Source organism: Chlorocebus sabaeus, chromosome 26 (genome assembly GCF_047675955.1).
Source record: "Chlorocebus sabaeus isolate Y175 chromosome 26, mChlSab1.0.hap1, whole genome shotgun sequence".
NCBI classification, from domain to species: domain Eukaryota; kingdom Metazoa; phylum Chordata; class Mammalia; order Primates; family Cercopithecidae; genus Chlorocebus; species Chlorocebus sabaeus.
The window spans coordinates 54,195,543-54,222,687 of NC_132929.1; the positions used below are offsets into that span (position 1 = coordinate 54,195,543).

At 51.1% G+C, this 27,145-nt stretch overlaps 1 protein-coding gene across 2 annotated transcripts; it reads right to left on the reverse strand.

Moving 5' to 3' along the window:
- Positions 1 to 59: 59 nt before the first annotated feature.
- CIB2 (calcium and integrin binding family member 2) lies at positions 60 to 25,832 on the reverse strand. 2 transcript variants are annotated; one of them, XM_008015732.3, is made up of 6 exons: positions 25,543 to 25,832; positions 18,076 to 18,110; positions 6,523 to 6,634; positions 4,618 to 4,765; positions 1,160 to 1,355; positions 60 to 752 (listed from the first exon to the last, which is right to left on the reverse strand). In XM_008015732.3, the coding sequence occupies exons 1-6, from the start codon at positions 25,591 to 25,593 to the stop codon at positions 731 to 733; spliced, it is 564 nt and encodes a 187-aa protein (XP_008013923.1). In that variant the 5' UTR covers positions 25,594 to 25,832; the 3' UTR covers positions 60 to 730. The 2 variants fall into 2 exon arrangements, with proteins under 2 accessions (XP_008013923.1, XP_008013925.1); XM_008015734.3 differs by lacking the exons at positions 18,076 to 18,110; positions 25,543 to 25,832 and adding an exon at positions 10,670 to 10,721.
- Between the last annotated feature and the right edge of the window lie 1,313 nt (positions 25,833 to 27,145).

Below are 27,145 nucleotides of genomic sequence, written 5' to 3' on the forward strand. Positions count from 1 at the left end.
GGATCAGAAGCAAAGGTACCCTCAAACATTTCCTAACATTAGCAGACATGGAGAGCACAGGGATGCAAAAGTGTTTTACTACCAGGAGTTCACACATCTATGGACAGCACATACCAGTGAGGATTCCATGGTGTTGGGGAGGGCAGGCAGGGTAGTACTCATGACCCAGAGACAGAGACAGGGGCAAGAGCCCTTCGGCCCACTGTGCCCACAGCTTCACATTGTGAAGGAGGCCAGGAGAAGAGGAACAGGCAGGGGTGAGGAGCAGCCCAACCTTGGGTTTTAGAAAAAGATTGCATAGCTCATTAAAACCCTGACCTCTTTTTTTTTTTTTTTTTTTTTTCCATTCTGTCCTGGGTGACCAGGGTGCCTGCCAGCACTTGGACACATCAGACCCCACCACCTCCTGTTGGGTTATCTGCCTTTCCCTTTGGGGGGTGGGGAGCATTTCTGGAGTGGGAGAGGACTGGGGCATGGGGCGGGGTGCAGAGGGCCTGGAGAGGGGCCCTGGGTCCTCGGGCTGGACCACAGAGGGGCTGTGGGAAGGGTCCTAACCCTCACACACCCCCTTCCTGGTTAAGGCTGTTTTTTGCTGAAAGGGCCACAGGAAATATTCGTGGTGTGAACCCCAGAGGCTGCCACTGCTTTCCTGGGGAGCTTGGAGGCCACACCCATGTGACCACAGGGCAGGACGGTGGACTTCCAGGCCCCTGCAGCCTCGGCAGTGTCCTCAGATCCGGATGTGGAAAGTGCTAGAAAGAGAGAAAGGGCAAGAGAGGGTGAGAGGCCTTGGGTTGGGCAGGTAAAGGCTCCTCAGGGAAAAGCACAGCAGACCCCAGGCCCATGCTGGACAGCGCCTCAATAGGGAACCCTGCATAGTGGATGCAAGTAATCAATACTGAGGGAAGGCAGGCTTGGAGGGACAGCAGTGCCCAGGGAGTTCTGCCCCCAGTTATCACTGAAGGGGCCCCCAGGTCTTCCACCTTCCCCCTTGCAGGGGACAAAGGCCAGTCACATGTCTAGGGCAAGGGTGCCTTGAACATGACCTCCTGCTTCCTGGTCACACACCACTGCTCACAAACAGCGAGTGACAGGGGCTTAGCCCCAACATCCCGGCCTGCCCTGCCCTGCCCAAGCCCGGCCCCTGTAGTGGCAGCACCTGAGGAAGTCAGGGGCCTTGGCAATCATGTCCTCGAAGTCAGCAAAGCCCAGCTTGCCATCACCATCCAGGTCAGCCTCCTCAATGACCTTGTCGCACACAAGCACCACCTCCTCCTCATCCAGCTCTGACTTAGTGAGCCGGGCCAGCGTCAGCTCCAGGTCTTCCTTGCAGATGAAGTTGTCAGTGTTGAAGTCTGTGGGGCGGGGGTTGGACATGTTCAAGTCCGGGTTGCATGCACCCAGGGACCCCCTACACTCCCAGCTGGTCCCACTACCTCCACCAGCTTCTGATGTCCCCAGAGCATCTCCATGCACACTCTCGGGACACTGGATCCCAGCCCCCAAGAGGGCTCACCCACCAGGCATAGCTTAGACACCCACATCCACCACCCACAACAACCCCACAATGACTAAACCACATCCTGAAACAAGTCAAAAGTCCAAATCTGAGGTTTCCTGAGAACTTCAGGCTTAGGCCAGATAGCCCTTCCTGGCCTTAGCCCACAGTGGACCCTGTGTTCCCTTTAGACTTCTAGAGCTAAGGAAACTAAGGCCCAAAAAGGCCATGTGATTTAATCAAGGTGGGAGAGCCACTCGGAGATGGAGCAGGGATTCTGATTGGGGCCTATGTGACTCTAAGACCCAAGTTTTCTAAACCGCACCATGTTGCCTCAGTGGTGTGTGGCCAGGAGACACGATGGGTCAGGAGACTCAAAATCAAAAGGCCCTTAGAGAGGGGCCTGTGCCTGGCATTAGTGCACACAGAACAGGGAACATGGTTTGATTCTACCCAGCAAAAGGCACTATCACTGCCCCAAAGGATAGCAAAATGGTTCAGAGGACCAAGCCATGTGTGGCTGCATCAAAGCAAACTCTTCTTACATTTTCAGCCCAACTACCAGATCTGCACATGTGCTGTTTCTTCTGCCTGGGGTCCCTTCCCAGCAAACTCCTGGTCATCCTTCAAATTTTGGCTCACACATCACCTCCCAGTGGCAGGGCTTTCTAGCAATAAGGGTCCTCTCCCCCGCAGATAAGCTTCTCGTGCCCACTGGCAAACTCTGACATTATTGTTAGTGACGAAGACCCATCATGTGAGCATTACATGCTCTTATTTAATTTACAAAACCAGACTATGAGGCAGGCACAATTGAATCCCCACTATACACATGAAGAAACAGAGAGGTGGCCAGGTTCGGTGGCTCACGCCTGTAATCCCAGCACTTTGGGAAGCTGAGGCGGGTGGATCATGAGGCCAAGAGATCAAGACCATTCTGGCATACACGGTGAAACCCCGTCTCTGCTAAAAATACAAAAAAAAAAAAAAAAAAAAAGCCGGGCCTGGCGGCAGACGCTTATAATCCCAGCTACTCGGAAGGCTGAGGCAGGAGAATGGCATGAACCTGGGAGGCAGAGCTTGCAGTGAGCCAAGATAGCGCCACTGCACTCCAGCCTGGATGACAGAGCAAGACTCTGTCTCAAAAAAAAAAAAAAAAAAAACAGAGAGGTGAAAAGGAGAGGTACCTGCTTGAGGTCACATCCCTGGTCATTGTTGGACCCTGGAGCCCAAGCTCTTGGGGGTGACTCTGCCCTATCTCTGCAGAGGCCTAGGCACAACTCTAGGGTAGGCATCAGGGGAGATTCATCTGTGCCCTTGGCATGGGACATAGCAAATCTCTGGAAAGATTTGCTGGCTGGCTGGCTCAATTGCTGTGGCCATTTAACATGAGTAAACTGAGGCTCAGAAGTAAGATGATCCTTGTTGCAAATGAGGCCCCAGGCCTCCCCAGCACCAGACTAGGAGGGCCCTGGCTGCCTCTCCCCACTCCACCCCCAGCCTAGGGCAGCAAGGAAGCCACAGTTCTTCCATGTGTTCCTGTGCCCACCCAGTCCATGCGATCTGCACTCCCCTGTCTTGGGCAGACAGCAGCCCATCCCAGGAGCAATGCTGTGGGGTCCAAGACTGGGCAGATGTTGGGTGGAATCTGAGAAGCATTTTACATGACCCATGTGGGCATAGTTCATGGAGGGTAGACTGGCAGGTATTTTCTTTCTGATATGCAAGCAAAACGTGGGTGCACAGACAGAAACCAAAGTCCTCTGAAATAAACATAACTAGAACGTGAAACATAACTAGAACGTGAAACATCAGTCCGGGCACGGTGGCTCACACCTGTAATCCCAGCACTTTGGGAGGCCGAGGCAGGCAGATCACCTGAGGTCGGGAGTTAGGAGACCAGCCTGACCAACATGGCCATCTCTACTAAAAATACAAAAATTAGCCAGGTGTAGTGGCAGGAACCTGTAATCTTAGCTACTCAGGAGGCTGAGGCAGGAGAATCGCTTGAACCCAGGAGGCGGAGGTTGCAGTGAGCCAAGATCACGCCATTGCATTCCAGCCTGGGCAACAGAGTAAGACTCCGTCTTAAAAGAATATTAAAAATAAATAAATAAATATTAAAAAAGAAAGTGAAATGTCAGCCCCTGATAGACCCTGCTGCCTTGGGATCCAGTGTCTGATCAAAGGTGCTGAGGACAGGAGGTTCGACCTTGACTCTTCAGGTCCAGGTTGGGTCCCAGCCCCTTCCTGGGCCTTAGCCATCTCAGCTGAGGTCTGTCTGAGGATTTGACACCAGTCCCCATGGGTCTGTCAGGCCAGCACAGGGGGTGAGCTCGTGGGTATGAAGTTTTCTCCCTATGGCTGTGGGAGAAGCGTGAGTCCTTGGCTCATGAGTGCCTGCTGCCCTCTGATGGCTGGTGAGACAGCAGGCCCGAGGGCAGGGCTGGGTGAGGTGAACCCAGGCGGCCCTACCTCTGGCAGTGTTGGGGGGCTCCGGAGGCCCCCCTGCAGGCCTGGCCTCACCACCATGGCCTAGGCAGCCTCTCTAGCTCCTCCATTTTATACCTCAAAGCTGCTGAGTGATCTTTCCAGAAAACAGAGCTGCCCTTCCCCACTGGAAACCTTGCAGGGGCCCTGGTGTCCAGAGCACTAGGTCCAAACTCTGTGGCTGGCTCTTACAGCCTGGCCCCAAATTCTCTTCAGACTCATACCCCTGTCCCACCACCTTTCAAGTTCCTCCCATCTCCTTACCAAGCTCTGCGCTTCCCTGTGTCTGCATGGGTTGTGCCCTCTGTCAGGTCTGCCAGTCCCCACTTCTCTAGTCCAAGCCTCTGCTAGTCCCTGCTTAAAGGTCATGCCTGGGACCCCTCTCACACTAACCACCCGACCTGGGGTTGGCGAGTCCCTCCCTCCTCTGTTCTCAGGAACCCCACAGATATCTCTCAGGGACTGATCGTCTCCCCTGGCCACCCCACTGGATAGGCACTCTTCAGAGGACAGATCAGCTTCACTGTTCTTGGTGTCCCCAGGGCAGGAGCCAGCAGTAACCAGACAGCCTGAGGGCCCCACATGCTGCCCACCTCACATTCACGGCCCCCTCCTCTAGCCCTGGTTACCATAGATCTTGAAGGCATAGTTTGCCTTGAGCTCTCGGGGAGCCGACTCGCAGAGCACGGAAAACATGTCCACAAAGTCGTTGAAGGTGAGGTTCCCCTCACCATCCTCGGAAAACGCCGCCACGATCCTTTCTTTGAAGGGATTCTCCTGAAGGAAACACACACAGCAATCACTGTGGGTGCAGGATAATCAGGAGGGCCCTGGAGCCAGACTGTGGACAGCCTGTGTGACCCTGGAGGAGTGACCAAATCCCTCTGAGCCTCGGTTTCCCCATCTGTAAAAAGGGAATAATAACACCTTCTTAATTGGGTTGTGATGGGATTAAATGAGCTAAAGTAGGTAAGGTGTTGGTACCAGGCCCAGCACGTGTAAGAGCTCAGGAAGCATTCTGTTGGGTCATGTCACATCATTAAGATGGGCGCAGCCAGGGACAGTGGCACACGCCTGTAGTCCCGGCTGTTTGGGAGACTGAGGTGGGGGAATCACTTGAGCACAGGAGTTTGAGGCTTCAGTGAGCCATGATCATCCCACTGCACTCCAGCCTGGGCAACAGAGCAAAACCTGTCTCCAAAAAAAAAACAAAAGCTGAGCACAGCCAATGTGTTCTCACTGGAGGTACCGCCTCACCTGAAGCAGAAGCACAGATTCGTCCTGTTACCCACAAGAGCACACAGAGGCTCTGCCTGGATGTGTAGGGCTCTGTCCCCAGCAGAAAAAGATGACAACCCAGGGCACTGGTGGCCCTCATCTCAGGCCATGTCAGGCCAGGATCGTGGAAGGTAGATGTAGGGTCAGATAACTGGACCAGATAAGCAGCAAGAGTCATACAGCCAGTTCAGGCCCAGGCCTGCCATCATCTGCTCCTGTGAATTCTCTTAGACTACCTTGGATGCCGCCTCTCCCAGGGAGCTGTACATGGATGCCTTCCTAGATCCCCAAATCACTTATCCTACAGCCCTTCCATCCCAACTGAGCTAGCACTTGGCTAGCCCCATTCCGTGCCCAGCCCAGGCCAGCGCAGGAGGCTCAGAGACAGACCACTTTGGTCCCACCCAAGAGTGTCTCACCTGCTCCAGCAACCCTCTGAGCCTGCTCTTGAGCCCCTTGCTGGGCCAGATGGGGTGTCGGTCCAGGGCTGAACCTGGGGTCCATCGTCTCTCAGGACTGAGGTCACAACCAGAGTGTAGGCCCCAAGTGGCTGCCATATAGCACTCTGACCCCACCATCAAGCCACACATCCCAGGCCTGGCCAGCTACTGACGAAGTACCACTGCAATGGGGAGTTATGCCCCAAATGCCTTCTTAACGCTGAGTGCACTTTACATATTATGGATAAGGAACTCATGAAACGAAACATTCAAATATATATGGTCTAAGGACCAGCAGCATCAGTCTCACCTGGGAGCTTGCTCGAAAAGCAGAATCCTGACACTCCACGTGTACTGAGCCTGAATTGGCATTTGGACAAGATCCCCGGGTGGTTTAAAATTAAATTTTAACAGGTACATTAAAGTCTGAGAAATTATGTTATGGATCACCACGATGCTGACCTCAGTGAGAAGCCACGGTCAGACAAGGGGGAGACAGAAAAATTATCTAACAAAGCAGATGCAGGTCTGCCAAGTACAGCAGGCTTGGGGCCACTTAACAAAGGGACAAGCAGATGAGCACAAGTCTATGGCCTGCAGTGGGGTGGCCATTGATGTACAGCACCCTTACAGAGCCCACATAGCTTATTTATTCAGAGTGCAGATGAGGAAACTGAGGCACAGAGAGGTTCTGTGATCTGCTTAGAGCCACACAGACACAAAGGGTGGAGCTGGGTTCAGCCCAGACCTAGGGGCCTCTGCTGCTGGTCCAGAGGCACAGATCCCCTGCCCACCAGCAAGAGGCCCTGCACGTACCCGGAGCTCTGGCATCTGGATGATGAGGCTCATGGGCACGTGGACGATGGGGCTCTTCCTGTAGTCCATTGGGACGAGGTTGGGGGCCAGCTCGTAGAATCGTGAATGCAGCCTTGGAGGAAAGCAGAGGAAAAGTGCTGGAGGGGGTGCCATCCCTAAGTCCCAGTGGCCCAATGCTGCCCTGCCTAGGCCTGTGCCTTTGCAGATCATCCTCAGCCAGGACCAGGTGAGGGGCCAATGGGAGGCTCTCTGCTCTGCCCCCAGGGTATGAAGTTGGGAGAGAGGTGAGTTCTGCCCAGACCTCTGTGCTGATAACCAGATTGTGTCCAGGCTACCCTATTTCCACCACACCCACCCCATCAGCACCACCACCATCACTCCTTGGGCCTGCATCCAAGTCTTCTAATTTTTTCTCCTTTGGGCTCTCATAAGGGTTTCCTATGCTCGGGATACTGTGCTAAGCAATGAACACACCACCTAATTTAATCCTCCTCCACATCACTGTGCAGACAGATGCATCCTGACCCCAGTTTACTGCTCAGCAAACCGAGGGCTGAAGAGGTTAAGAGTGATTGTCTAAGGCCACATAACTAGGGAGCATCAAGGGCCATGGGTTGAGCCCAAGATGGTAAATCCAAGCAGAAACTCTTAGCCACTCTTCCTCCGGATACTCCTGGGGATCCATCAAAGCTTGGGCCCACTTCATGGCCCCATCACCCCAACTTAGGCCCGGAGGGTTGGGTCTCTCTGGGAGAGCTCTCAGCAGTCCTCACACCCTCAGGAAGCCCCTGTGAATGGGCCACTCATAACCTCTCTAGCTGGGGGCCATCGAGACCCAGCCCGCTACCCTGGTGGGCCTGGCCCTCCCTCCTCGCTGATGGGTCAGGTTCCTAGTTCCTGTTCCAGCCTCCAGGAAAACAAGCTGCATGGACCCTCAAAGGTGTAAGGCATCCTGGCACTGTCTCACTTGGAAGCTCCCTTCCTCCCCGCCCCCTGCCCCATCATTCAGTCTTTCTTTGCCCTAAGTCACTTGTCCAGGTCCCTGTCATCCCAGAGAATAGCCCCCCATCCCAAGACAGGTATAAATTGTATTCAGATGAAATTGTGAGCTGGGTGTGGTGGCCTATGCCTGTAATCCCAGTGTTTTGGGAGGCTAAGGTGGGAGGACCACTTGAGGCCCAGAGTTTGAGACCAGCCTAGGCAACATAGCCTGTCTCTACAAAAATGAAAAAAAAAGAAAATTAGCTGGATATTGTGGCTCAGTCCCAGCTACTTGGGAGGCTGAGGCTGGAGGATCACTTGAGCTTGAGCCCAGGAGTTGGAGGCTGCAGTGAGCTATGATTGCCCCACTGTATTCCAGCCTGGGCAACAGAGTGAGACCCTATCTCCAAAAACAAAAATTGTGTCCATTAAGTGTTGCCATGGGTGGGAGAAGCGTAAAGGGCATTGACTGGGGGCTGAGGTACGTAACCTGCCTAAGGTGAAGCCCTAGGCTGCTGGCGAATGGATTAGGTATGATCCTGTATCTCCTGGGCTTGGGCTGGCCCTGCCACCCCCAAAGCCAGATCAGCCCAGGTCTCCTTTTAAGTGGCTTGACCCTGTGACACACCCCAGGCCCACCTTTCAGCACATTCAGCACAGCACTGAGTTCAAGAAGAGTTATACATTAGTCCTACCATAACATCAGGACCAGAAACCATACTTATGCTACTTGAACTGCTCCAGAGTATGAGGCAAGAAATGTGAAAGCCCTCACTTTATTTTATAAGCCATTCAGCACAGCCACCCAACCTTCCCTTGGGTTCTACGAATTCTTGTGGTGCTGCTGCCTAGCTGTCCTTAGCAAGGCACCTGACTACTTACCCAGCTCAAACAGATAATAACACCAGCTATTGTTTAGCAAGTGCTTACTCTGAGCCAGGTCCTGAACTTATCTCTGTGGATTGCTTTATTCATTTTAATCCCCACATCACCCTGAGAGGTAGCTATTAGTCTCCCATTTTCAGGTGGTGAAAACTGAGGCTCAAGAATCAAGTGTCTGCTGCATCCTACACAGCCAATGAACAGTAGGAACAGGATTTGAACCCAGGACCTCTGGACTCCAACCACTTGGCTTCTCCCTGCAAGTCAAGCCCTGGTAAGTACATCATCCCCTGGTTCAGAGCCTGTCCAGGGCAAATAAACGATAAAATGCCACATGCCCACTTTGCCAGTCACACATCCCTATAAAAGGGCCTGAAATCACAAGGATGTGCCAAGACTTGGAGACAGAGCTGGAGGGGAAAACCCCTAAACTTGTACTTTGGGTGGGAGGAGGCTCAGCAAATGCCAGGGTGGTGGGATCAAGCTGAGACTCTCCACAAGAGGGCACTCAAGGACTTTCTTTGCTCCTATTCCTTGTGTAGAGGAAAATTTTTTTTTTACACTGTCCCCAAATAAGGAATAACCACTTGTTTCAAAATTCATGCATCTTCTTTCATAATTCATGCCTCTGGTACTTTGACATATCCATTGCGCTTCCAACTGTTACATTTCCCACTTGACCTTGACCCTGACCCTACCCCATGTGTCGGGGTATGATATTGGAGTGTTTCTGGGGGTTGGCCTACACCTCCGAAGTTTTGTGGGATGGCTGCAGCAGGAGCATGAAGTCAGGCTGAGGTTGGAGCCCTGCCTACACCTCTCACTAGCAGTGTGAGTAAGTGGGTTAATCCACTGGAGGATAAGTTCCCTATCAGTAAAGCAGGGGCTGTTCTACTGTTCTCACCCCTGGATGTTCGTAAAACCACTGGCCTTCAACTGGCAATTATTAGCATACTGCCTGCCATGTCAGAGACTCCAAGGAAGGGGTGGACTAGGGAGAGAGGCAATGGGTGCTTGGCGGGGTTGAGGAGGTATCTTCTGGGGTGGGAAGGCCAGCTGGGACACAGATCTGTTCTAAAACAATAACTAAAATCACATTGGAATTTTTCTTTAAAGAAAAATCCAAGGAGAATTTGAAAACCCAAATCACTGTGAAAGAAACTCTAAGCATTGTCAAAGAACCACATCTCTGTCACCTCTCCCCCAATAAAGGACACTGAGTTCAAGAAGAGTTATATATTCATCCTACCGTAACATCAGGACCAGAAACCATACTTATGCTACTTGAACTGCTCCAGAGTATGAGGCAAGAAATGTGAAAGCCCTCACTTTATTTTACAAAGTTAACAAGAACGCTGATACAAGAACCTAATATGTAGCATCCAGAATGGACCAATGGTACTTGCATATATAGATGAAAAAGTCTTATAAAATAACATACTAGGGGCCAGGCACAGTGGCTCATGACTGTAATCTAAATGTGCTTTGGGAGGCCAAGGTGAGAGAATTGTATGAAGCCAGGAGCTTGAGACCAGCCTGGGCAACATAGTGAGATCGTGTCTCTACAAAAAAAATAATAATAAAAATTAGGTGGATGTGGTGATATGCATCAGCAGTCCTAGCTACTCAGGAGGCTCAAGGAGGAGGATCTCCAGCCTGGGCAACAGAGACCCTATATCTAGAAAAAATAATAATAATAAGTAAAGAAAGAAAAATAATATACTGGTAAATCAAGTCCAAGACTTTAAAAGAATAGTATGTTAGAACCAAGTAGGATTTCTTCCAGAATGCAAAGATAGTTCAATATTTGGAAATCTGTGACTACAAATCATATTAAGCAAAAAACATTTTGACCAATTTGATAGATGCATTTATGACTGTATGTGTGGATACAGAAAAATATCTGAGAAGTTATATACTACATGTTTACACTAATAGTCCCTGTGAGGTGGGAGTAGAGAGTTGTGAAAAGGAGGAGGCTAACTTTTACTTATTTCACCTACTTCTCAATTATTTGAAATTTAAGAAGTATTTATTAATAAAAATTAAAAATATTTTTGTTTTTTTTGAGACAGAGTCTCACTCTGTCGCCCAGGCTGGAGTGCAGTGGCACAATCTTGGCTCACTGCAACCTCTGCCTCTTGGGTTCAAGTGATTCTTGCGCCTCGACCTCCCAAGTAGCTGGGATTACAGGGGCATGCGACCATACCCAGCTGATATTTTTTATATTTTTAGTAGAGATGGGGTTTCATCATGCTGGCCAGGCTGGTCTCGAACTCCTTACCTTAAGTGATCTGCCGCATCGCCCTCTCAAAGCGCTGAGATTACAAGCATGAGCCACTGCACCTGGTCAAAAGTATTTTAAACTATATGATATTTTGTCAATAATAAAAAAAAAACCTCAAAATTCTTAGTAAAACAGAAACAAAAGGAGTTTCTGCTTAGGAGCAGAAACAAAAGGGTATCTCTTTCTCTCTCTTTTTTTTTTTTTTTTTTTTTTTGAGTCTCGCACTGTCACTCAGGCTGGAGTGCAGTGGCTCAATCTCAGCTCACTGCAGCCTCCGTCTCCTGGGTTCAAGCAATTCTCCTGCCTCAACCACCTGAGTAGCTGGGACTACAGGTGCCCACCACTACGCCCAGCTAATTTTTGTATATACTGGGGATATACCTGTCAATGTGGGATGCCTATAATCACCATTATTACATAACATTTCCCCCCAGGAGCACGAGTCAATCTACTATTGGCCGTCCAGGTCCATGAGTTCTGCATCGTGAGTCAACTGAAGACGGAAAATATTTGAAAAAAAAAATTGCATCTATACTAAACATGTATAGTTTTTTTTCTTGTCATTATTCCTTAATACAGTAGAGCAACCCTTTACACAGCATTTATGTTGTATTAGGTATTATAAGTAATGTAATGATTTAAAGTGTATAGGAGGTGCCGATTTAAAGTATATAGGAGCGGCTGGGCATGGTGGCTTATGCCTGTAATCCCAGCACTTTGGGAGGCTGAGGTGAGCCAATCACTTGAGCCCAGGAGTTTTGAGACCAGCCTGGGCAAAACAGTGTGACCCTTGTCTCTACAAAATATATATATATATATATATATATATATATATAAATTAGTCAGGTTTGGTGGCATGTGCCTATAGTCCCAACTACTCAGAAGGCAGAAGTGGGAGGGCCACTTGAGCCCAGGAGTTTGAGGCTGCAGTAAGCCATGATCGCACCACTGCACTCCAGCCTGGGGGACAGAGATCCTGCCTGAAAAAAAAAAAAAAAAATTATACAGAAGGATGTGCATAGGTTACATGCAAATACTATGCCATTTTATATCAAGGACTTAAGCATTTGCAGTTTTTGGTATCCTTGGGAGGTCCTAGAACCTATCACCTGCAGATACTGAGGGAGGAATGTAATTAGTTAAAACGGTAAAATAGTACACTTAAATATTGGAGAGGAAGCAAGTTATCATTTACTGGAAAACCAAAAATAATTAGCTTAAAGACTATTTGAAATAGAAAGAGTTCAGAAGCCTTTGTACACAACAGTTTTTCTATTATGTATCAAAATTAGCCTTTTCAAAAATTGGATTTGGCTGAGTGCAGTGGCTCATGCCTGTAATTCCAGTGCTTTGGGAGGCCAAGGGGAAAGGATTGCTTGAGGACAGGAGTTTGAGACCAGCCTGGGCAACACAGTGAGACTGTTTCTATATATTTTTTTAATTAAAAAAAAGTTGAATTCACAATTTAAAAGAACTGAAAAAACAAAAACAACAAAGTATAAAATTGGTGCAAAATGCACTAATTTTGAAGTATCAAAAAAAACATGAAAGTTTAATGAAAGATATAAAAATATTTTAGGTAGTTAGATAACTATTGTACATTCCTGATTGGAAAGACTGAATGCTGTAATGATGACAATGCTCTGTTCATTCTTCTATAAAATGAATATAATCCTAATCAAAATCTGCAAATGATCTATTTGGGATCTAGCCAGACTGATTCAAAAGTTTGTTTGGTTAAGTGTTTCTTCAAGCTACTGGCAAAAACAAAAACAAAAAACAAAAAAACTTGTTTAGAAGAATAAATGTAGGAGTGTTGCAGGGGAACCCTGAAGAAAGAGAAACGGGGGAAACACTTGTCTCTATCAGGTATTAAAACAGTTTAAAGCTATAATAAGGACAATGTATGAAATAGACATTGGCTGTTACAAGGCAGACTAGAAGTAGTAGATACCAACATAAATGAGAATGAGCCCATGACACAGCATTTGAAATCAGTGGGGGAAAGATTAATTCCTCTGAAAGTCACAAACCAGCAATCCACATTCATGCCTAGTTTTCACATAGCATTTTAAAATAATTAAATTACGTCAATTAATAAATTTAGAATTTTGTTGCCAATATATACAGATCGAAAGATCTTACACTATAAACCTAGGTTTCTTCATCAAGATGGTCTGAATTCCCCCAAGGCAATAACCAGCTGGGGCTAAGAAGCAGCTATTTCTGCAGGTATCCATTCCAAAGAGTTCCCACCCAACTGGACAGCTTCATTTATTTACAGTGCATGTTGGCCCCCCTTACAGGCAGCTGAGCTTCAGACTCTTGGGTTATTCAATGAATGATCTGGGGTCAGAAGACAAAAAGCATATAACAGTAGTGGGGGGGAAAAGCTAAAGTCTTAAAAATATCCATATCTTTGATCAGGCAATTTGTTGGAAATACCCAGACATGTGCAGTTATGTGAATGGTACCACAAGAATATTCACTGAAGTACAAATTAAAATCGTGAAAAGTTGGAAATCTAAATGTTCAACTACACGAATTAAGAAATATCCATTAAATGCAGCCATTTAAAATATTATATCAGAATATCTAATGATATTGAAAGTTGTTTGCAAGATGTTAAATGAAAAAAGCAGACTGTACAGTATAACCCCATTTTAAAAAAAAAAAAAAGCTTGTATACATTTATATACCTACAAAAAGAAAGACTAAAAGGAAGGCTGGTCACTACAATGTTAGTGATTATCTTGGGTAGTAGGGGGACCGTAAGATCTTTTTTCTTACCTTTTTATAACTTTAAAAATTGTGATAAATGGCCAGGCACAGTGGCTCACGCCTGTAATCTCAGCACTTTGGGAGGCCAAGGCGGGCAGATCACGAGGTCAGGAGTTTGAGACCAGCCTGACCAACATGGTGAAACCCGTCTCTACTAAAAACACAAAAAATAGCCCAGCCTGGTGGCACGTGACTATAATCCCAGCTACTCGGGAGGCTGAGGCAGGAGAATCACTTGAACCCAGGAGGCAGAGATTGCGCCACTGCACTCCAGCCTGGGCGACAGAGCCAGACTCGGTCTCAAAAAAAAAAAAAAAAAAAAAAATTGTGATAAAATAACATAGGCCGGGCGCCGTGGCTCACGCCTATAATCCCAGCACTTTGGGAGGCCGAGGCGGGTGGATCACGAGGCCAGGAGATCGAGACCATCCTGGCTAACATGGTGAAACCCATCTCTACTAAAAATACAAAAAAAAAAAATTAGCCAGGTGTGGCACTCGGGAGGCTGAGGCAGGAGAATGGCGTGAACCTGGAAGGTGGGGCTTGCAGTGAGCTGAGATTGAGCCACTGCACTCCAGCCTGGGCGACAGAACGAGAGTCCGTCTCAAATAATAATAATAATTTAAAAAAACATAAAATTTACCATCTTAATTATTAGTTTTTCTGAATTGTGGTAAAATGCACATGCCATAAAGTGTACCATCTTCACCATCTTGATGGGTACAGTTCAGTGGCATTAAATATGTTCACATTATTATGCGACCATCACCACCACTGGTCCACCTCCAGAACTCTCTTCTTCTTCCAAAACTGAAACTCTGTACTAATCAAACAATAACTCTCCATTCCCCCTCCTCTCAGCCCCTGGCAACCACTATTCTACTTTCTGTTTCTAAGAATTTGACTATTCGGCCACGCACCGAGCTGGGACTACAGGCACACACCACCATACCTGGCTAACTTTTGTATTTTTTTTTTTTTAGAGAAGGGGTCTCACCATGTTGGCCAGGCTGGTCACAAACCCCTGAATTCATGTAATCCACCTACCTCGGCCTCTCAAAGTGCTAGGATTACAGGTGTGAGCTACCATACCCGACCATGATCTGACTTTTTGATAAACACATACAAAAGAAAAACACTGGCATAATATATACCAAAAGGTTAACAGCCATTATTTCTGGGTCATACGTTTACAGGTAATTTTTTTTTTTTGTCTTCTCTTGACTGGCTTCATTTTCTAATTTTTCTATAATCATTATGTATATGTGTAGTAAGTAATTAAAACAGGTTGCACAAAGCTTTTAAAAGGTTGAGAAAATAAACAATAAAAGAACAAGTAGGCAAACACTTTGGGGTGCTGGCTGGGTGGGCCTCTCTGTTTACCAAGGGGACAAGGACTACTGTCCAGCTGATTAAAGAGCACAGCCTAATTAGGGGACAAGGGAAGTCGAAGTGCTAAGCTCCTACCTATGGAAAGCAAGGTGACTGAACAGGGTGGGCTGCCCACTCGGGCTCAGTGTGGGAATGGAGGAGCTGTGTCCTGGGGAGCAATCGGATCTACCTGGGTGCGGGCAGGGCAGAGGGAAGGAGAATTGGAGGCAGGCTATCTGTGACTCGGTATCACTGCCCCAAAGCTGCCAGAGAGCTGGGCCCCAACATGCAAAGAAACACCTCCTGCTCAAGTTTCCTCCTCGCCATCTGATCAGTACTCAGGGAGCAGCTTACCAAGAAAACCATCCCGGTGGGGGTGGGGAGTAGCAGCCCTGAAAGGCCCTCGGGAGCAGGGAAGATGAGCAAGGCCTGGGGCTGGACAGCCTGGCTCTGCAGCTGACCTTGCCCTCTCTGGGCTCCAGGCCTCAGCTGTGTCACCCTGACCTGAGATGTGAACAGTGGAGAGGGCTTTCCTGGAGGGGCAGTCAGTCATGCTGGCCTCTCCACAGAGAAGGCTGGAGAAAAGTGAAAGGGCTGAAACTGGAATTGAGCCATCGTGGCCATGCCTGGTCTCTCCAGGGACGGGCAATCCTGAATCCTGCCTTGTCTTACTACCCTTCCCTGAGGTGGACAGGTGGGCAGCAAAACTCCAGGTAGCTCTTTTCATGTTTAAAAACACCGTCACCCAGCCCTCCTGGACGCAGGGCCCTGTGAGAAAACAGCTCCTGCAAGCAACGTCATCCCCGAGCTGCAGACGGGGCCTCAGGCTTGGGTTTTGCTCTGGTGTTGAGTTACAGAGCCTAGGGTGCTGATGTGTGCAGAGGTGTGCAGGCCAGGGCTGTGGGGAGCCAGAACACCCATCCCCAAGTCCTCTCACCTGCCTGGAGCTCCTCATTTTCCAAGGGGCCAGGGATACCCCTAATATGGTTTGGCTGTGTCCCTACCCAAATCTCATCTTGAATTGTAGTTCCCATAATCCTCACGTGTCATGGGAGGGACCTGGTGGGAGATAATTGAATCATGGGGGCATGCTGTTCTCATGATAGTAATTCTCACAAGATCTAATGGTTTTATAAGCAGCTTCTCCCCCTTTGCCCAGCACTTTTCTCTCCTGCTGCCATATGAGGAAGGACGTGTTTGCCTCCCCTTCTGCCATGATTGTAAATTTTCTGAGGCCTCCCCAGCCATGTAGAATTGTGAATCAATTAAAACTCTTTCCTTTATAAATTACCCAGTCTCAGGCAGTTCTTTATAGCAGCATGTGAATGGACTAAAACCACCACCAAAGGCCCATGATATTGGATCTGATTCCTGGACTGGCCTTTGAGCTCCCCTCTCCTCTTCCCCACACAGGCAACTTTGCTGCTCTCAGTGAGACCACTGGAGGATGGGAGTGGGAGTGGGAGTGGGAGTGGGAAAAGCTGGCCTGTGTCTCACCTCTGCTGCTCCCTAGCCTGGAATGTTCTCCCTCAGCCAATCCTGTCTTTCACCCACGCACTCTTCATATGGTCACTGGTGGCTAACAGGTGCCATGCTCCCCATTAGTCCTGCCTGATAGCAAGTCTCGGGGGGAGCTGGGCATTTGGGCCCAGAAACCCAAAGAGTCCCTAACAGGCTGTTAGAGCAGCTGGGGGAGCACTAGGGTGGCAGGATGTTGGGGTGCTTATAAAGGGGATGACTCTGGAGTTGGGTCTGGAAGGATGCATAGCAATGCTGTGTGCAGAGGACAGGAGGACACTCCAGGGAGTGGTGACAGTCAGTGCAAAGGCCGGGGCAAGGCGCTTTTGTTGCCAGAATGAAAATGCCCATGGGCCTCAGAAGACAGGCAGCCTGGGCTTGGCATCTACAAAGGCAGGGGATCTGAAGTTCCCTGTGAGGCTCAAATGAGGCTCCATGCCAAGAACTCTGAAAGGTAAAAGGTGCCACACGAATGCTAGGGGTGACAGCTTTGTTATTCCAATACTGAAAGCCATGCTGTCCAAATGGGGACGTCAACCCTGACATGTCTCAAGCTACAGGGCAAATCCCACCTATCAAACACTATACCCCAGTGTTGTGGCCTCTCAGCAATGCTATGAGGGTAGGTTTCACTATCCCTATTATACAGAAGAAAACTGAGGCTCAGGGAAGGTCAAATGGTTACCCAAGGCCATAGAACTGAGATGTGGGAGTAGAGCCCAGGTCTACTGATGCCAGGCCTGGTGGCTTTGCCCTTTGCCCAGACTCTCTAAGGTGGTGGAAGTGGGGTGTCCCCTGCCCATGCAAGGTACAGGTTGGAATAGCCTGGGTAGAGAGGAAAGCCGAGAGGCACTGACTGAATGAGCAGAGTGGTTAGGGCAGTGACAAGCTGCAGCACAGCTCTCTTGGGAAGTTGCAATGGGCTCTGGTCCCAGCCTGACCGTCGATCTCCAGGGGAAGTGATCCTGGGACTTTGCTGGCTTTTAGTGCCACCCAATAGCCCGGGCAGAGGGACCTACTGAGGCCCATGGGGCAGGTTTCTTGGTATTCAGTGATTCCTGCTCATCGTCTGGTCCTGGGTTTCTGAGGCTGCCAATCCCCTTCATCTTTGCCATCCAGATCCACCCCCATTCCCACCAACACCAAGGAGAAGGGCTGTCCTGGGAAGAAGCAGCACCCTGATGAATAGCTCAGGGGCGATGGGCATGCCCTCAACTTTTAGACATCCTAGGAGTGGAAGAACATCAAAGCTAGAGCCAAAGGGCCCTTAGGGACCCCTGTCTAACAACAGAAAGGGACTCCCTCCTATACCAGAACCCAGGATGCAGTGAAATAGCAAGGGACCTGGAGTTAGAGGCTGGGTATTGAGTCCCTGGCTCTGTGACTTTAGCCAAGTTGCTAAGCTCCATCTGTAAAATGGGGTTAAATGGATTCTCTTGTTATAAGGTCACAATGAGGATTAAATAAGAATGTGCCTGAAACCACCCACCTGAAAGCTCAGCATGTAGTAAGTAGATGTTCATTCCCCAGCAGGAGGATCTGGGTCCTGGGAGGAGTGGGAAGCTCTAACTCCATACCAGCCCAGTGGTGGAGTGGGGACCTGAATGTGGCTCCTGACAGATGCCGATGCTCCGCCTCAGCCCCAGCTAGCACAGCCAGCCCATGTGGGGTGCCCCAGCCTCACCCCGGCCCCAGTCCCAGTCCCAACAGGGTGAACGAGAAGCCACACTTACTTGAGGATGTCCTTCTTATTGAAGAAGGTGCAGTCCTGTTGAGGGAAAACACATAGTCAGTGTGTGATTCCCAGGCCCCTTTCTTTCTCAGAGGCCTCGATGCCACAGGGCTCACAGGGGATAGCTGCGGACTGGGGGCAGAAGAATCACTACTACCCCTCCCCACCCCACCCTCACCCACTGGGGAAAGCTGGTTCTAGTAGGTACAGAAAATGCCTCCCAAAACCTTTGTCCATCCTGGGCTAGGCCTAAGGAGCTTAGTGCATGGTCGGGGGCTATAGCATGCTTTAGGGTGCACATTTAGGAGGAAGATGAATGCTCACAGGTATGCGTGGCTGATTTGAGTGCCAGTGGGATACACTGGGGGATGATGGGGAAGTGACTGGGAGACAACTCCGAATGAGGACCCACAGGGCCACCTCGTGTAGCTGCATGGGGTGCCATCCTCGCTGTAGCCCTGAGCATGGTGCTAGGGGGGTTGTGCAGTCCCAGGCTCAGAGACTGAGAGTTCCAGGCACATAGACTGGGGAAGCATCAGTATGTACCTGGTATCTGAAGCCAGAAAGGGATGAGGTCACCCAGGGAAGGGAGTGAAGAGGCCAGGGAGATACGGGAGGGAGAAAGGTAGGCAGGGTACTGGGTAGCATCTGGGGTAGAGGTGAGGGTAGGGACTGCTGGGGACCCCCAGGTGAGCATTACTCCAGGTGGGGGCAGCACTTGGCTCCTAGGGTCATCCAGATGACAAACTCATCTCAGAGGGGTCCTGTCTGTCTAGATGACCCGCCTCCATCCACAGCATGGCCTACCCAAGGTGAGTATCAACCACTGGGAGTCAGTGACAATGGCCACTATGCCAGGCCTTGGTGAAAACTATGGATGTGAAAAGGACCCAGCACTTTGTAAAATGCCCAACCATGAAGGGCTTTTGTGCACCTCCCCTGCTGTTTAGCTCCTCCACCTTTGTTCACTGTTACAACATGAAGGAAGAAGGCCTCCTAGGTCTGCAGAGCCCAGAGCCTGTAGGGCCTCCTGGGGCCATAAGCTGACCAGAGCCGGCTCTGATGAGGAGTGAATGGCTGAAACTCAGGCCTGCAAACAGCCAGGCTTGCTCTGAATGAGACCTGAAGCTGCTAGACATCAGGGCAATTGGATTGAGAGAGCCAAAGAGAGGACGCCCGCAGGATGCACACAACATCTGGGGTTTCCACTGGGTGTTTTCAGGAGAGCTAAAGAGGCAAGAGTTGGCAGGAATTTCCAGGCCCCATTTGACCCAACAAGTCTGTCCTTCTAAGCTGCTGCTCCCTGGGGGTTAGACTACGGATCCATGCTGCCTCCTTGGAAACACAGGGGGTTCTCCTGGGGGTCTCAGCTTTGCTTTTGACAATGGCGCCTCTGTAGGAGCCCAGAAAGGCTCAGGCTGGGGAAGCAGTGCCCCTACTCCTCACCCAGCACAGACAGAAAACTCCCTACTTAGCAGGCCTCAGGCACAGACAGGCTGGAGACAGGGTGGGCTGATTTCTCAGCAAACTCCAGAAACTCCAGAATGTGGACTTCCCTCCACCCCAGGGCCATTTCCATAGTCTAAGGTGCCCAGTGAGAAGGGCCAGGGCTCTCCCACCTAGCCTGGAGGAGGCAGTCAGCAGAACTGGGAATGGGGAGAGATCCCAGCTCCTGCCCTCTTCCCCCTTGATTGTCCTCCTTTCCCTCCCCTCTCCTCTCTCCTATCCCATGTGTTGGAAAGGAACTATCCAGGTCCTGATTCAAGGGTTCTACTGGCAAAAGATGCAAACACTTCCCCTATAACCCTGCTCCCTGTTACAATTACTTACACCTGCCTACATCAGTGGTCCTCAGGCTGTGGCTCCTGGACCAGCAGCATCGGCCTCACTGGGAACTAGGTGAAAATGCAGATTCTCAGGCTCCACTCCAGATCTCTTTAATCAGAAACTCTGTGGGTGGGGCCCAGGGATCTGCATTTTAAAAAACCCTCCCAATGATGGTGATACATGTTGAAGTGTGAGGACATCTGCTCTAGAGCAGAATCACCTGGGGGGCTGTTTAAGATACCTGTGTCCTCCACCCCTCAGCAGACCCCAGACAAATTATAGAGAAATCCCCAAGGGTGGACCCAGGCATCAGTAGTTTTCAAAGCCACTCAGGTGGTTCCAACATGCAGCCCAGGCTGAAAATCACATCACAGCCAGTACATGATGTACCATGCATCTGGCACCTGGGGCTCTGAATATCCAATTTTGCTTAATCCTTATCATTAGCCAATGGGGGCAGGCATTATCTCTCTATTTCAAAGATGGGTAACTTCAGACTCAGCAAAGTTGAGTAGCTTGCCCTAAGTTGCACACACAGCTGAGGAGGGCTGGGAATGGAACTGAGGCCTCTGTGTTTCCTTTTTCTCCCTTTTCTTTTTTTTTTTTTTTTGAGACGGAGTCTCGCTGTGTTGCCCAGGCTGGAGTGCAGTGGCATGATCTGAGCTCACTGTAACCTCTGCCTCCTGGGTTCAAGTGATTCTCCTGTCTCAGCCTTCCGAGTAGCTGGGATTACAGGCATGCGCCACCACACCTGGCTAATTTTTATATTCTTAGTAGAGATAGGGTTTCACCATATTGGTCAGGCTGGTCTCGAACTTCTGACCTCAGGTGATCCATCCGCCTCAGCTTCCCAAAGTGCTGGGATTACAGGCATAAGCCACCGCGCCTGGCCTTCTTTTTTTCTTTTTAATGGGAGTAGAGCTTGGGGCCCCCACTGGCAAGGAAGCAGAGGCAAGAAAAGATCCTCTGTGCTTCTTGACCACTGCCTATGACTACAAACAGAGCCATGACCACTGTACACCAACCACTCCATGTCCTGCATCTGCTGTGTATTCCTATACTTATACACAGCAGGTGCTTAACACAGGCTTGTGGGAGAAGTGATCAGATTTTTCCACATATGCCTTCCACAGCAGTTACGTTATTTCAGTGGCTGCAGAGTATCTCAGTGAGGGCATAGCCCCTGCCTAGTCTTAACCTTTCTTCTCTTTCTGAACATTTAGTAACACCTGTTTCTTGGTTTTAGCAGCACTGATAAAGCTGCCATGAACCCGCTCATCAACTGATGTTTCACTTTTTCTTCTGTTGACTTGTTTCCCTGGGACTCACTCCAGGGAGGCAGTGCACAGGGAGTGAATATGGCAGGTGTTCTTAAAAGCTTCTCAGGACTCAGGGTGGCCTAGAAGTGTAGCAGGGGAAAAGCTTTGGTAGTCAGAGTTAAATTCTAGTCTAGCTTCAGACCCTTAGGCAAGTCATTCTCCTTTCTGAGCCTCAGTTTCTGCATCTGTAAAGTGGAAATAGTGCCTCTCTGAAGGGGACAGTGTGAAGAGCAAATGAGATAAGGTACAGGAAGTCTATTGGCCCCAGCTGATAGGAAACAGTGCAAAAGCCCCATCCACCACCCAAGGTCCCAAAGGCATCTCCCCAGAGTCGGTAGCTCTGCTGTCTTTTCCTTCTCCGGAGTCGCCAATGACCCTGCCCACCACTACATCCTCAGTTGCCCTAGGAGCTACAGCCCCATGTCTGAAGGAACTCTTTCTTATACTTCTGGAGAGCAAGTGTCCCATCACTGCTTGGCTCCTGACAGTACATAGGGACACAGGGACAGGTCTTCAGGAAAAGGTCCCCAGGTCCGGGTCATGAGGAGTGGAAGGGAGGAAGCAGAGAGGGGGCCTAACCCAGGATTGATGGACCCTCAGAACTTTGGCAGCAGAAAACAGGACAGGCTGGGCTTTCACAGTAGAAGCCTAGATGTCTTCCCAGTTAAGGCTTGAGTTCTGCCTCTGAGCCTTATTCACCCTATTCCCCATCTCTCCTCTTTCTCCAGGTTGTCCAAACCCTTTCCTTTCTCCAAAGCTCAACTCAAGGGTGACTTGTTTCAGGTAGCCTGCCTGCCTCCCATCTACACGCCTGGTCTGCCTGTGCCAGCCGTCAGGAGCCGAGCCATGGGCTGTCCCAGCTGTAATGGAAATGGCTCTCCATCCAGCCCTGCCAGCTCAGGCCTCAGCACTGCCCAGGTGACCATCACACGGCTCAAGGTCAGTCTCCAGTGATCTTAGCTGATCCCCACAAGAGCCCTGTGACATGAGCACAGCCGGGTTAGTAGTTGTTCCCATTTTAGAGGTGGAGACACTTAGGCCCAGAAGGGAACAGTGGCTTGCTAAGGCCCACAGCATCAACTACCCAGCTGACTTGAATCTAGGGCTTCAGAATCCTTGTGCAGAGTTCTTTGCTCTCCTGGAGCCATGCCTTAACAAATATTTGCTCATTCATTTGACAGCATCCTCCAAGCATCTCTTTTATGCCTGGATAGGAGCCATACAAGAAGGGAGATGGAGTGCAAACAGTGAGGTGCCCAGTATAAACCATTCTGTGGCCACAAGAGGGACTGGGGATGTGTATGTGTCAGGCTCCCTGAGTATTCCCAGCTGAATGGATTGGTGGGGAGGGAGTCAGGGAGCCCATCCCAAAGAGGTGAGGCCTGGCCTGGACAGATAGATGGGCCAGACTAGGTTAGCAAAGGAGAAGGGAGAGCAGCAGGAGAACAAGGGCCAGAGGTGAGGGAGGGCTTGGCCAGAAGCCCTTCAGTGTGCCTGAAACTTGGGGTGCAAAGGGAAAGGGAGTAAGAAATGAGGCTGGAGGCCGGGCGCGGTGGCTCACGCCTGTAATCCCAACACTCTGGGAGGCCGAGGCGGGTGGATCACCTGAGGTCAGGAGTTTGAGCCTGGCCAACATGGCAAAACCCTGTCTCTACTAAAAATACAAAAATTAGACGGGCATGGTGGCGGGTGCCTGTAATCCCAGTTACTCGGGAGGCTGAGGCAGGGAAAATTGCTTGAACCTGGGAGGTGCAGCTGGGATGCATAGGTTGCCGTGAGCTGAGATCGCACCACTGCACTCCAGCCTGGGTGACAGAGCGAGCGAGACTGTCTCAAAAAAAAAAAAGAAAAAAGAAAAAAAGAAAGAAAGACGAAGGAAGGAGGAAGAAAGAGATGAAGGAAGAGTGAAAGAACTAAGAGGGCAGGTGGCTGGAGGGGGATGGGCAGGAGGGGCGTGGGAGGGAGCAGTCAGACCTACAGTTTGCAGGAGACTGAGCGGGCCTAGCCCAGGGCCCTGGCTGTGGGCATGGAGGAAGGGACCTCCAGGTGAGCCACAAAAGAGGCTGAGTAACAGGCCTTGTTCTTAACTGAAAACATGGGCTGAGGGACAGCAGAGCGTTGGAATGGCTGGAGGAGCAGCAGTGGGTGTTGGGGAGGCTGTGACCCCTGTTTTGGAGTTTAAGGGGTCTGGGGATGGCTGTACAATGCAGAGGAGTGGTCTGGACAGAAGCTTGAACATTGGGAATCTGGCACCGGGAACCAGGAGGGTACACCCTGCCCAGGAAAGGTTAGACTGCCAGGCTGGGAGGTCCCAAGAAACCCTAGGGGTCACTTAGGACAGAGGGTGCTGTAACTCAGGCTCACCCCCACTCAGCCCTGGCTGGCACATGGCTGGCTGGAGAGCCAGAGGGAAGGAGATGTGGGGCTCTCAGGTTTCACAGCACTCATTTCTCCCACCCCGCCTGGCAGGGTCTAGCTAGGCTCTGGCAAAGGATCAGAACCTAACACTGGGACTGGCTCCGATGAGTAACCCAATGCCAGGCTGGTCGGAGTGGGAACCTGGGCTCCCTACCCCCTTGAAGCTACTCCTCACTTCTGAGCATGGCTTGCCTGCTTGCACCTGCCCACTCTCAAGCCTTTATCCAAGCTGTCCCCTCCACCTGGAATGCCTCCTCTGGGCCCCACTGGGCAAAACTCCACCTATCTTCCCAAGGCCTGCTCAAGTGCTGCATAGTTTCTGGACTTTGCCCCCTTCCCTGCTGGCCTCCCACTGCCCACTAGCACCCTTCCCTAGAACACACTCCACCAGCTGCCTCTATCACAAGGGCCACACACTGGAGGTGAGAGTCTGTCTCTGAGTGTCTGAGACTGAGTGCCTTGGGGACAAAGAGCACACATGGCCCAGCCCAGCCCACTCTCAACTAAAGAAGTGAGCCCGGGAGTCAAGATTTGAAATCCTGTGTGAGCCCTGAATGGCTCCTCAGCCTCTGTTTACACTTCTGTAAAATGGGCTAATAATCCACCTCACTGTGATGATCAAGTGAGTTGATGCATAGAAGGCATCAATTACTGTGCCTGGTACACAGCAGGTGCTTCATAAATGTGTCTCCCCTCTTCCTTCCCAGGGCCTCACTTGGGAAGCTGAGAAATCCATTACTGACAACTAGGGCTTCTAGGAGGAGAAGGGGCCTTTGTTTTACCTTCAACCACATCAGAGGACCCACACTTCATGCCTGCTTTCCTTCACAGCCAAAGTAAGCACTGATGAAGGCAACAAGTGCCTATGGGGACTCTGCTGGTGTTCCTCCTGCCCAGTTACACAGGCCACAACACAATCCCGCCTCCTCCAACTGAGGAGTCAGGGGAGAGGCATCAGATGTGGGACTTGAAGGGTGAGAGAGATCATCTGGAGAGGGGAGAGGAATCCAGGCCCAGGAAAAAGCATGGGCAGAGGGAGACAGGGAGGGAGGAATGAGCCTGGTGAGCTGGAGCAACTGCAAATGGGTTTAGGAAGGCTGCCATGCAGAGGGCAGGGAAGGGACCTGGGGAGACTGAGGCTGCAGAGATAAGCTGAGCAATTGGCCAGGGCTCTGGGTAAGCCAAGGGGTTGGGCTTCATCCTGCAACCACAGCGAAGTTTTTACCTGGGTGGGATGGTATTGGGATTCCAGATCTGGAAAGCTGGCTCTGGAGGCAGGAAAACCTAGAAAGGTCTAAGGAGGTGGCTGCTGAGGGCCTAAGGGAGCTGGGAGAGGTGGCCCTAGAAGGCTGGTACCGGGCTTCCGTTCTTGTTCCAGTTATCTCCATGCTGGGGTCAGAAGGAGAGAACCCCAGCAGATAAACAAGACAGTTCCAACTGAAGACTGCATGTGGGGACTGACGCATCCCACTCCTAGTCCAGACAGGACCCCAGCTCCCATTTCTGCTTTACAGAGACTCGCTCTCCTGGGCTCCTTCCTGGGACTAGGGGCGCAGGGAGCCGGGAGGGTGGTCCTCTGTCCAGCCTAGTTTACTGACTCCCTCTCGGGGCCAGGTGGGCGCTGGAATGGGTGGCTGGGAGGGGTTCGGGTCCTGCCCTAGGGCGAGAGTAGCTGGGCAGAGGCGAGCCTGAGAGGCTCTTCCAACTGGAAAGATCTCTTATTACACCGGTGGGGAAACTGAGGCACGCCGAGGGGAAGTCACCGGCCCAAGGTCACGCGGCAAACCGAAGGCAGAGGCAGGGTTTGAACCCGGGAGAGCTGGCTCTCGGGAGGCCTCGGCCAGTGACCGAGCAAAGGGAAGGGCGGTGGGGCCAGCGTTGGGGGCCGGGCGCGCGGAGCTCACCTGGTAGTTGTCTAGCTGTTCTTCGGTGAAGATGGTCTGCTTGTTCCCCATGGTGGCCGCTGCGCCGCCGCTCGCCCGCCCGGGCTCCGCCTCCCATCAGCGGCCGCCAGACTCTGAGCCCGCGCCCCTCGCCAGCGGCCCTCGGCAGCCCCGCGGCTGACAGCGGCCCACGGCGGCGGGACCCTTCCCGTCCCGCAGCTCGCCTGGAGGAGGCGCGCAGGGGTCTCGGAGGCGGGGACCTGGACCCGAAGCGGCAGCGACTCCGCCCCCGGCGGTAAGAGGGGCGGGCACCCGGCTCCGCGACTGCAGCGCGCCCGGATCCCGGCAGGGGGCGACCTGGCCACGGGAGACGCTACCCCACACGAACCCTGGGCTCCCGCGGCCGGAAGTGCTGGGGGCGCGCGGGGGTCTCGGAGGCGGGGACATAGACCCGGAGCGGCGGCGACGCCGCCCTGTGGCAGGAAGAGGCGTGCGCTCGCGTCCCGCCATGGGAGTCTAGGTCGCACCGGGTGAGGGTGCGGGGCCTGGGAAAAAACCCTCTTGAGGCGAGCAGTGGGGCGAGTGGCGCCCCTTGACCTGGGGCGGGGGCGGCAGCGAGGACTGTGAGTGAGTGGATCTAGCTGGGGCCGCGCTCCGCCAGCGTCTCGCGTCGTGATCTTGGTCAAGCCCTTCCCCGGGCCCTCTCCCTCTGGGGAGAAGGAGGGGGTCAGTCAAGCTGACATCTGACGCCCTCCCGGCCAGGCCTCGGGAAGGCCATCTGGCCTTTGGCCGCGGCCTAGGCAGAGCATCTCAGACCTTCTGGGTTCCTTAGGGAGCAGGTCAGGATTTACTTGGCTTTCTCTGAGCCCTTGGTTACAAACGTGAGACTTGAGAGGATTTAAAGGACTTGACTGTGTCCACAGAAGTGTGACAAAGGCCAAGACATTTTCCGGAGCTTTTAAGCAAATGCCAATTTAAGGGAAGCAGGACTTTACCTCTGCCCTCCTAGGATCTTTGGCTGGGCTTGAGAGTTAATTTGGCATAAGACAGATTAAGGGGAGAAAAACAGATTTAATACAAGTTTTACACAACGTGGAAACCCTCATAAGGAAATGAAGACCCTGAGAACTGGCAAAACCTAAATACTTCTTTTTTTTTTTTTTTTTTGAGATGGAGTCTCACTCTGTCGCCCAGGCTGGAGTGCAGTAGCGTGATCTTGGCTTGCTACAACCTCCGCCTCCTGGGTTCAAGCAATTCTCCTGCCTCAGCCTCCCGGAGTAGCTGGGACTACAGGCGCATGCCAGAACGCCCAGCTAATTTTTTTTGTATTTTTAGTAGAGACAAGGTTTCACCATGTTGACTGGGCTGGTCTCGAAATCTTGACCTCAAGTGATCCACCCGCCTCAGCCTCCCAAAGTGCTGGAATTACAGGTGTGAGCCACCAGGCCTGGCCAATTTTTGTATTTCATGTAGAGATGGGGTTTTGCCATGTTGCCCAGGCTGGTTTTGAACTCCCAGGCTCAAGTGATCCACCCACCTTGGCCTCCCACCCAAAGTGCTGGGATTATAGGATGTGAGCCATCATGTCTGGCCTCATCTCTTGTTTTTTAGAAAAAGAAAGAGG

Bases quoted from the DNA above. Each gene is read 5' to 3' on its own strand.
- CIB2 (XM_008015732.3), bottom strand. From the start codon at position 25,593: ATGGGGAACAAGCAGACCATCTTCACCGAAGAACAGCTAGACAACTAC. The intron at 18,111-25,542 runs GTGAGCTCCGCG...TTCCCTCAACAG, and splicing joins AACAGCTAGACAACTACCAG to GACTGCACCTTCTTCAATAA. The intron at 4,766-6,522 runs GTACGTGCAGGG...TGTTTCCTTCAG, and splicing joins TCCAGATGCCAGAGCTCCGG to GAGAATCCCTTCAAAGAAAG.